Source organism: Dendrobium catenatum, unplaced genomic scaffold, assembly GCF_001605985.2.
Source record: "Dendrobium catenatum unplaced genomic scaffold, ASM160598v2 fragScaff_scaffold_1055, whole genome shotgun sequence".
Taxonomy (NCBI): Eukaryota; Viridiplantae; Streptophyta; class Magnoliopsida; order Asparagales; family Orchidaceae; genus Dendrobium; species Dendrobium catenatum.
This window is the reverse complement of record NW_021319517.1, coordinates 16,322-27,640: the sequence shown is the minus strand read 5'-3', so window position 1 is coordinate 27,640 and position 11,319 is coordinate 16,322. Positions and strand designations below refer to the sequence as shown.

General features: G+C 33.1%; 1 protein-coding gene across 1 annotated transcript; it reads left to right on the top strand.

Moving 5' to 3' along the window:
* Positions 1-9,344: 9,344 nt before the first annotated feature.
* On the top strand, positions 9,345-10,975 carry LOC110100685. The gene is made up of 3 exons (XM_020828294.1): positions 9,345-9,966; positions 10,234-10,383; positions 10,707-10,975. The coding sequence occupies exons 1-3, from the start codon at positions 9,345-9,347 to the stop codon at positions 10,973-10,975; spliced, it is 1,041 nt and encodes a 346-aa protein (XP_020683953.1).
* Positions 10,976-11,319: the final 344 nt, after the last annotated feature.

Sequence of the window (11,319 nt, the reverse complement as noted above, 5' to 3'; positions counted from 1 at the left end):
TTATTTAAGTCAAGCATTTAAACATTATTGATCCACTTTTCCTGTAAAACAGTGTTGTTATTTAAGCTTGTAATGCAAGAATTTGCCAAGAATTTTATGATGAAGCTTTTATCGTAAAGTTGACTGATGCTGAGCAAGTTGTGTTTCTGTTCATCTACAAGCATAACATTTTTAATCAAAAGGTTCTTGGAGTTTCTAATTATACCTGCGCCACTACCATCATGTGGTGTTGTCTCCAAGAGTAACCTTGCCTCCAGCCATGGCCTCCAGTGAAATGAATTGATTAGCATCTCTAATCATATGTCATGCGCATCCATAGTCCAGGTACCACATGCTCTCATGAGGCCTTTTATGAGAGTTTTCTTAAGTTTTCAATATAATGCATGAATTTGTTCAAAAACTTCAAGTAATTATACGTAGGTTAGCTCATATACCTCTTCTTGGTCAAACTAACCAAGATGATCGTCCGGCATTAAGCTGAAGTTTATAGTCTCATCTTCAACTTCATTCTCAGAGGAGTTCAATGCTGAATCTGCCTAGAATGCCTTTTGGAACTTTTTCTTGTCCTTTTTAAACTTGGGTTTCTCCTCGCCCTTTTTCTTACTTGAGTTAGTTTTAAGTGTAGGACAATCAGCTTTAACTTGTCATGGCTTCCTGCATTCAAAGCAGACCATATTATTAGAATTCTTAAAATTTTTGCTACCCTTACCTTTAATCCAATTTTGATTGTTCTTGTGTTTCTTCCTTAGAAAGCTTTTAAATTACCTCATGATGAAGGCAACATAATCGCTTTTGACATGGAAGAATCAGTATCCGTGTTGTTGGCCTTTAGCACCACAATTTTCTCTTTTTTTCTCACCTACATCAAGAATTCATTGATTCACCAATTACTCATAAGTAATGAGTGATCCAAGCAAATTATTAATAGAATAAGTATTCAAATCTTTAGATTCAAAATTACAGTGATCTTAGCATTACAATTATGTTAGATATGAACTGACGGAAATTTCTGACTGTTTCTTTGCCATAACTTATGGCAAAATTTTTTGCTAGAGCTTATGGTAGAATTTTCTATAAAAATATGATAAATTTTTGTCGTATCTCTATTTTTTGATGATATTCTGTTGGAAATCCGTTAAAAACATATAGAAAAAAACACTCCTCTTATGTTTTCTATAATACAAAAAACCTGCATAAAAATATGTATAGGTGGTTTAACTGTTTTGATTAAATATATATATATATATATATTATATAGTTTTGAAAAATATTTAATTATCTTTGGGAATATTTAATTTTTTTTAAATTTTGAAATTGAATGCATCATTATGAACAATATCATCGCCTCGAAGACGATCATATCGTTCCCTAATGGGTTCAAATTTCAGAATTCCTAATTTTATCTAAGATTATCGTAGTCAACCTCAAAGGAGAATCACATTTGCCCCGTAGGATCCAAAAAATGGAATCTAACAATTAAATTTGACTTTCTAATTGGATAAAAATGATCATTAATTTTATAATCAAAATCAGGATAATAGAATGATATAATTCTCCAAGGAAAGAGAATTAATTGAGGTTTTGAAAAAGTTGAAATTTGAAAATCAGTCCTGGGTTTCTAAATATCCTACGAGCACAAGCCCTCGTAAGTTAATTACATCATAAGGAAATAGGAATTTCCTATGAATACTCTCGATTAAAATAGCGGTAGAAATTTTATTTAGGATTTTCAAGATCGATGTCAAAGGAGATAAAGGTTGGAATTTTCAATAGGAATTGGTATCAATTTTAACATTTATTTTTTGGAGTCGAAGGAAGAAGTGTAGGAAGTGTTTTTAAAGATTTTGAAAATAATTTAAGAAAACACCCTCTAGCCTATCCTAAAGTGTTGGGTTTGAAATTTGGAAATGGAAAGGAATTTTAGTTAGTGATCAATTTTATATAGAAATGTGATGATTCAATTCCCGCGAGGTGAGGTCCTTATGGCCTGAAGCCAGCCTCGAAACCTAAGTCTAAAATTGGGTACTGAAAGTGACCCAAACCATAGCTAATGCAGTGCAAATCTGGTCTTACCCCGGCCTGGATTGGGGAGCCAGCTAAACCACCTAAATGATTTAAAAATATGTATTCGGTCTTTTAATGTTGAGTGGTAGGGACATTATTTAGAAAAGTTTAAAGGAATGGGGTCAACATCTAGAGCGGATCCTAATTGGCCATTTGACTTATGTTGGGTGTTTCATGCTTAAGCTAATGCAATTAAAGTTTTAGAGATTTTTAAATTTGTTGCTAATGCGATGCATGCTGATTGACTCGATTAAATGCTTGAATTTAAATTAAGACTTTTGAAATGAGAACTCCCGGCGGTCTCGGACTTACTTCTTAAAATATTAGGGTTTCTATGTGAGCTTAAATGTTTTAATTTGATTTAAGTAGAAAAAAATTTAATGAGTCCTTAAGAGCCTACGATTAGGTTCCAGGCTAAATCAAAATGCGACATGCAAGAGCTCCAAAAAACTAAAAAAAGATGGCAGATCCTAATCATAGTCAACACATCAATTTAATAAATAAATCAATTAAATTAATAACTCAAATTGAATGTCCATGTGGCAAGTGCCACTTATTATTACAAATCAGAATTTGCAGAAAAGTAAAGTGGCCGGGCACCACTGACGACAACCCGGATTCTACTCCAAAGACTTAAGTAACTTTAAGAATGGGTCTTCTCGTTATCCACTTCTTCGTCCCTTTCCTGCTTCTTGGATCGTCGGGTCCGGATATCCAAATGAAAAGAAACTCACCCTTGGAAGGGGTGTTATCTTTTCTCTTTGGATATTTTAAAATTATCCTAATTTGGAGCTCCAAATGGATAGGGACTCCCCCCTAAGGGATGTCCATTCCTCTTTAAATTCCAAATTGGATGTTATCCCATCTCAAATCACTTGAAATTATAACTCAAATCAAATCAAATTTATACTAATCAAAATTGAAAAATCTAGACTCGATCCTGTAGGGTTATCCTAATAATTAGCAGTTATATAAATAATCTCAAGCAGTTAATATATTTGAAATTTAAATGCTCAACAGAGTGCAGTAAATAAATAAACATAAAATCAATCAATTCTAAGCTAACAATCAACATGCAGTGAAAGCTCGAAAACCCGTCACACAGCAGAAAAGTAAACACCGGCCTAGCCTAGAACTAGAGTTGGCTGTCCTACCAAACCATCTAAAGTGTGTGAGGTAGGCCGTGTGGTTTAGATATGTCATATGGAGGGCAATTTATTAAAGTTGTTTGAAGTTTTGATTGGTTGAAAGGCTTAAGGGAAGATTTAAATTTGAGTTTAAGTATTAATGATTTGAAATTGATTTTAAGATTTTTTAATGATTTCTGGAATTTTAAGACAATTTTCAAATTTTTGGAATTTTCTGGATTATTTTAATCATTTAATTAAGGGGTCAAAAGTTGACTTTTTAATTAAGAGAGTTTTCTATAAATTTAGTATTTTATTAAGATATTAGACCTTAATACGATCAGTTAGACTGTAAGTACGCTGAAATTGGATTTTTCTGCAATTAGTTAAGAATGTTTGATGTTTTGAACTGATTTTAACTTAGGTTTGACCAAAAAGTTGACTTTTTAACTTTGACTGATTTTGGAAGGTTTGAAATTTTTAATAAATACTAGACTTGATTTTGAGTTGAATACCATTGAGTTTGGTCAATTTGGAGTTTTCTAGAGTTAGTTATAATTTTTCAAAGTTTTGTATTTTTTAGAATTATTAAAATTGTTTAATTAAAGGGGTTTTAATGATTTTGCTCTTGATGAACTCCAAACTCCTTGAAATCAACTCCAAAGGTCAGGAATGACCTAAGAAGAGATTCCCAAGTGTTTGAAACATTTCTAGAATTTTAAATATTTTTTAATTAATTAAATTAATTAAACATTGAATTTCACTTAAAATTAAATTAAAGCTAGATTTGATGTCAAATTGAGTTGGTTTCAATTTTCATTGATTAAAGGTTTAATTCTGGTCAGTTAGAGGGGTTTTATGTATTTTTTTTAAACTTGATTTATTGTAAATTTTGAAAGTTTTAATGCTTAATTAAGGGGTTAACTTTGACTTGTTTAATTTTTTAATTTAATAAACTCCAAATTGGGTGAAATTTGAACCTAAGGTTTAAAATGTCACTAAGTTTAATGTTCTCAAGTTTCACACCTATTGGGTATATGTAGAATTTCCTAGGATTTTTCTAAATTAACTAGACCTTGTCCTTAATTATTTTTCGTAGGTGTTTCTACTGTTCAAATTGGCTTGAAATGTAGTGTTTCTAACCCTGGCATACATTAATCCACACCACAGAAATTTCACAGCAAAACATTGAGAATTTAAGGAGTTATGAATTTTTAAAATTTAGAGTCCAAAATGAACATTTTATCTTGGAAATTCACATCACAAAAAACCATTAGGTATCTGACCCTAAAAAAATCAATAAACATGCTTAAGATACCCAATAATCTTTCACCAAAATTTGGACTCCAGTTGACTACTGGATTATGAGAAAATTACAAAAAACATAATTTAAACGATTGTAAATATCTCACAATACAGAGGCTAAATCAACTTGATTTTAATTTTATAATCAACTACATTAAATTTCCTTTTCAACGAGTTTAAGAACTTCCAATTTGGTGAAAAATTCAATTTTCTCTGAATTTTGGAAGATTTGGGCATTTTTTGAATTTTTTTTGACAATTCTTGGTCAAACTGATCGCCAGAATGGCGGCGCCAAATGGGAACGTGCCACGGGGTCATCTCTGGGCCGTCCGATCACGCTGAAGGTGCGATCGGACGGCTCTGGTTGAACCAGGGCTAGAAAACTTCAAATGCCCATAACTTTAAAAATACTCAACGAAATTGCATGAAATTTGAAGGATTGAATGCAAGGGTTGCTGGGATGTTGCCATGTGTCCCATGAGTGGTTGAGAGCAGAGGATCAAAGGACAAGAGGACACATGATGTGGAAAGGCCTCTTGGTCCTCATTTTGACACATGGAGTGATCTAAGCCATTGGATGTTGATCTAAGGGCTGGGATAGGGTCTAGGAAGGTTCTAGAGTCCCCTTGAAATGCTGGATGGGCTTGGGTTAGAGGGGTTCAAATGAATCACTTTGGGTCATAAAGGCCTATTGGGCCTTTAATGGGCCACTAAGCCAAAATTGGTTGACTTGGCCAAAATGACTTGGGTTTGACTCAAAATGAGTTTAGAAATATTCAAGACATTGAATTGATTGAGTTTAAAAGTTTAAAGGCATTGATCCGATTAAATGGGTTGAAATGACCCATTTGAACTCTTAAGGGCTCATTAGGTCAATCTTGGTTGACTTGGTCAATCAGGTGGGTCCAGGGTCTAGAAATATATTTAATCAATTTGAAATGATATTTGGAGACCATCGGAGGTGGTCCCGAGGTCTGGGGAGGTCAATTCAGTCAAAATGCCTGTTTTGACCCTTAAGGGCCTGTTTGGTCAACCTAGGTTGACTTGGTCAACCAGGTGATCCATGGTCTGGGTTTGAGTTGAACAGGTTCGATTTGATATTTGAAACTTGCTGGAAGTGGTTCCAAGCAATTCGGAGGTCGTTTTGTTTGAAATCAATGTTTGACTCCTTAAGGGGTATTTTGGTCATTTTGACCCTGGTCAACTGGGGGTCAAAGTGGTCAACCAAAATGCAGTTTAATATTCAATGAGTCATAATTAAGGGTTTGGAAGTGACTAGAGGCTCTGGTGAAGGCTCTAGTGTCAAAATTCACCAAGTGGCAAGTCTAATGGCATAGACTGTAAATATTTACAGGTTTTACAGCCTTTGAATTTTGATTTAGATTCTGGGGTTAGAGACCTCAGAATGGGTTCAAATTTGGAGGGTAGCCTCTAGAGACATGTCCCATCAGTATGCAATTGAGAGACTCAGAATTAGAGGTCAATTGACTGGGTTTTGAAGTGTTTGAAAAATCCCTAAAAAAGGTCTTTAGGACAGGGCCTTTGGACTTAGGATTTGGGTTTGAATTTTGGATTTGATCTGGATTTTGAGTTTGATTAATTAAGTTTGAGTTATCTAAATCATTCATGATCATTTGGAGGATCATAATTGATTGGATAAGGTTGAAGTTTGATTAGAAATAATATTAAGGTTTGAACTAGAGATTAAGATCTTGAACTGGACTAGAGACTGGATTTTGATTGAGGTTTGATTTGAATTGAGATATGGGTTAGCTTAAGGCCAGGATTGGTTTGAAGTCTAGATTGATCCTAAAATCTAAAGGGATTCTAGGGTCTAGGACTTAGAGGAGTCATAGGTTCTAGATAGGTTATATGATCTAGGCTCCTGAAGAATCCTAAGACCTAAATAGATCTTAAGGTCTAGATCTAGGAGAATCCTAGAATTTAAATTGACTTGGAAGAATCCTATAGTCTAGGATAAATCTTAAAGTCTAAAATCTAAAAGAGTCTTAAGATCTGAAATAAATCCTAAGATATAGATTTATCTGGAGGAATCCTAGGATTTATCATAGAACTTAGGATCTAAAATCTAGAAGGATCTTAGAATTCAGGAAAATCCTAGGGTCTGGATTAATCTGGGATCAGGATTAATCTAGGGTCAAGATTGGCCCAAGTGACCTCATACAAAAATGAGGTCAACATTGACCAAGTATTATTCTATTTCAGTTTGATCATACTAAAGATTAACCTCAAGCCCTTATCTTTTTGCTTTATTTTACTAGACATTTGCAAGAGGATGTACATCGTGTGTGCATTTTGCTAATGATATTATTGTTGGTTATAAGGCTAAAGAAGGAGCTGAAGAAAAACATAAATTATAGAGTTTAACATTAGAGACTAAAGGTTTTCATTTGAGTAGATCTAAAATCAAATGCATGGATTATAATTTTAGTAGTAATAGATCTAATGAGGGTTTGTGACATCAAGCGATCAAGTAATTAATAAGTGTATCCATTTTAGATATTTTGAGTATATTAGTCAAAGTGATGGTGAACCTGATGGGGATATTTCAAAGTGATGGTGAACCCGATGGGGATATTATTAGTAGAAATCAAGTTGGATGGTTAAATTCGAGGAATGCTTTGGGTTTATTGTGCGATAGAAAAGTACCACTCAAAATTAAGAAAAAAAATTATAAGATAGAGGTGAGACCTACAATGAATTATGGTGAAGAATGTTGTCCATTAAAAGAGAAGCATAATATTAAGTTGTGCTGCTGAGATGAGGATGCTCAGGTGAATGAGTGGATTTACTCTTAGAGACAGAATCCAAAATAAATTTAATAGTGAAAAGGTTGGAGTAGCTCTAGTAATAGATAAGATTAGAGAGATAGATGGTTTAGTCATGTAAAATAGTGACCTTCTGATGACCCTGCTAAGAGAGTAGATGTATTAAATTTGGCTTATGTTAAGAAAGATTGAGGTAGACCTAGAAAGACTTGGATAGAAAATATTAGAAATGATCTTTCTTTATTAGATTTAAATGAGAATTTGACTTTTAACATGACACTATGGAAAAAAAAAAAAAGATTCATGTACATGACCCCATGTAGTGGGATAAAGGCTTGATGTTGTTGTTGTTGTTGTTATTGTTGTTGTTGTTGTACCATTAGGGAACTAAGTAGTGATCGATGTTCAAACTAAGAGATTAACTTGCATAGAGCTAGTAATAATACTTGGCTTTTGCATTTTAAAACATTAATTTGGCAAATAAAAATATATGCTTCTACACTTGCAATGGTTGAAATTATCAAGGAGGATGGAGTGCATAATTAATAGTTTGTTGAAACTAGCATCTTAATAGATGCAATGTAATTTTTTTACTTTGTCTTGACAATACACTTGATGATAGATTTGTTATACATTATAAATGGATTTTTACAAGTCTCATAAGGAAAATATTATGATATTGTGGAAGTAATAAAAATGATATAGTATTTGACTAACAATTTCATATGTTTAGAGATATTAGATGAGATTCTTCATTAGATAAAATATCTTATTTTTGTAATATTTTTGAAATTGATATTAAAAATAAAACTCTAAATTTAAGGCTCACTAGTGATCTGTATGGAGAGGTGATGAAATAATAAATTGTAGTATTATTATGTTGATTTAATTATATTGTTATTAAAATACAATTTTAATAATTGAATAATCACTTCTCTGAATTTAGTATAGACTTTCATCTTTATATGGCGTATCTAAACTCAAGTAATTCATTCTATGCATACTATAAGTAAAAATTGATATGACTTGCAGTGTTATAATTGACTAATTTTCTTACAATTCAAGTTGGGACTATTGAACAACAACTATCTTTATATATTATTAATATATGTGCTAGTAATGAGTTCTTATCTTTGACTAATTTTTTTGATCTTATAAAATAAATTATTATTGTTTAGAATGATGTGGCATATATCCTAGCTCATAGGCTTATTATTTGGCATTGACTTTGCCAGTTGATATAGCTACAATAGATAGAGCATTTTATTAAATGAAGATTATCAAGCATCGTTTACCACTATAGGAAATTCAGCCTTTGCGGCAGAGCCGCAAAACAAGTGAAATGGATGATGATTACTTCAAGGATTTAGTAGTACCATACATTTAAAAAGAAGTATTTGACTTGATTTCGAATGAAATCATAATAGAATGTTACCAAATATATATAAAATACATTGCAAAACTTGTAATCATTTTTTGATTTAGCAATCATTACAAAATATAACACTTTGCTTTAAAATGTGTTAAAAAAATTTTATTTTTATATTTTTAGTTTTGTAATTAATGAGTTTATTCATCCTCAAGAGAAAAACATATATCGCCACTATGCTCAAGCTTGATTCACAAATTAATGCTTTGAATCAAGTTTGAGTAGAGCAAGCTTACGACTCAATGGGGTGGCCTACTTTAATCAAAATTTTAAAGTATTTTGATTTCCCTTCTTTATATGCAAACTATATTGTTGAATGTGTGACTTGGCCTAAATTTTCTATTCTTGTGAACAGCACCTATTCTAAGTGGATTGATGCTAAATGCGGCTTTCGAGACAAGGATGCCCTCTTTCTCTGTTCTTATTTGTTATGTGTGCTCAATTGTTATCCAATGCATTCTTTCATAGAGGAAGTTCAAATGGGATTAGTATTTCTCCAAACAGTACTAGAGTTTCTCACTTGCTTTATGTCGATGACATCATTATTTTTTCTGAGCAAATAAGAAATAAGTTAAGGAAACAAAACGCATTCTTTTGGACTTCTGTGGTTGGACTGGACAGAAGATCAATATGCAGAAATCTGGTATACTCTTTGGTTTGGCGGTGAAGAAAGGGAGGAGAAAGATTTGTAAGATAATGAATTTTAAAGAGGTTCAGGAATTCACTTATTTGGGTACTAAAGTGGCTTTGAGGAGACTAAAAATTTCATATTTTCAATTGATTGTTGAAAAAGCTCTAAACATGCTAAATGTTTGGGGAGGGAAGCTTATTTCTCTTGCTGGCAAGATTACTTTAGTGAAATCTGTTTTACTATCCTATCCGATTTTTCATACTGCTCTTTCATTGGTGCCAAAAAAAATATTGTATGAAGTTGAGAAGGCTTGCAGGGATTTTATCTGGAGCAAAAGCGAATGCAAGAAGGGAATGCATTATGTGAGCTGGGAAATGATGTGCAAACCAAAAAAACTAGGTGGTCTCGGCATAAGCTCCTGCTCGGCAAAAGCAGGTCCATTAAGAGTTAAGTTGTCTTTGAGGTATTGTCAGGAAAAAAATTCTCTTATGCACAAGGTTCTATTTCCAAAATACGGCCCAATTATGGTTGATGATTATAATAGAAGAGGAGGATCTAGTTCATGGAAGCTTATTCAAAATGGTGGTGAATTCTTGAAGCCATTAGTCAGATGGTCTGTTGGTAATGGCAGGTTAATCAACGTGCATAAACATATCTGGATACTCGATAAAAGCTTGAGGTATTGGCCTACGTTTGTAAATGCAGATTTAGAAGGGGAGGCTTCAGTAGATAAGTTCATTATAAATGGAAGGTGGAACATCCAGATATTGCAAAATTTTTTTGGGATTGATTTGGTTAAGATAATCTCACAAATTCAAATTCATGAAGAGGAAGAAGATAGTTGGGAACTTTTAAACAATTTAACTGGGAAATCTTTGACTGCTTTAGCAGTGGAAGCATTAGAAACAGGGGAAGCTGATTGTATTGAATGGAGTTGGTTTAAGAAATCAAAGTTAAATCCTAGAGTGGATTTGTGGTGGAGACTATTCAAGAAGGCTGTCCAAACTAGCCATTTTTTGTGCTATAGAAGATTACAAGGTAATGATTTATGTCCTAGAGGATGCAAGAAGGTTGAAGACAATGATCACATTGTCTATGGATGCAAAAAACTTACTGATGTGGTGGAAGTTTTAAACAAGTGGGGTTTTGAAATTCCTTCTTTTCAGTCATTGGATGCTTGTTTCAAATGGCTAAATCATCAAACCTTTGGATGATAAATCTATATTGCAATACGGTGTATCAGTTTTGGAAGGCAAGAAACACGTTTATACATGAGAAGAAAATTTTGAGTCCTGTAATGATAGCTTCCAATGCGGTAAGCTATACTGCTGCCTTCAAAAATTCCTGCTGTTATTTTTCAGGCAATGAGGTTGCTTATCAACCCTCTCGGTTGCTCAAACCTTGGCATCCTCCTCCGTCTGATTGGATAAAAGTGAACATTGACGCTGCTCTTTTTAAATCCTACAAGGCGGGGATAGGAGGAGCTTTCAGAGCTCATCAAGGAAGACTCTTATTGGCTTTCGGTAGAAAACTTATATACAGGGATCCGGGAGCATTGGAGTTACAGGCTATTATTTCTCTAAAACTGGTTTTCAAGGAGTGGATGAGTCAACAAAGGAATCATAATTGAAGGAGATAACAAAAACGTCATCAAGTTCATCAAAGGTATGATGGAAAAAGAGATCAAATAGCTTTAGATTTATCTTTCATTAAAGAATTTAATTTTGTTGTTTTCAATCATGTGGGTAGGGATAGCAACAAGCTTGCCGACCTTTGTGCGACTTATTCTTGTTTTGGGTCTTTTCTTTGGGATGATTTAGGTACTAATAATATCCCTCATTCCTTTATTAGTTTGTTAAAGGAGGAGTCGGATTTTTGTAGTTTGTAAAGTCTTTTTTTCCATTAATAAAGCTTTTCTCTGCTTTCTCTTAAAAAAAAAAAAAAAAGAATCAAGTTTGAGTAAGGATAATCTCA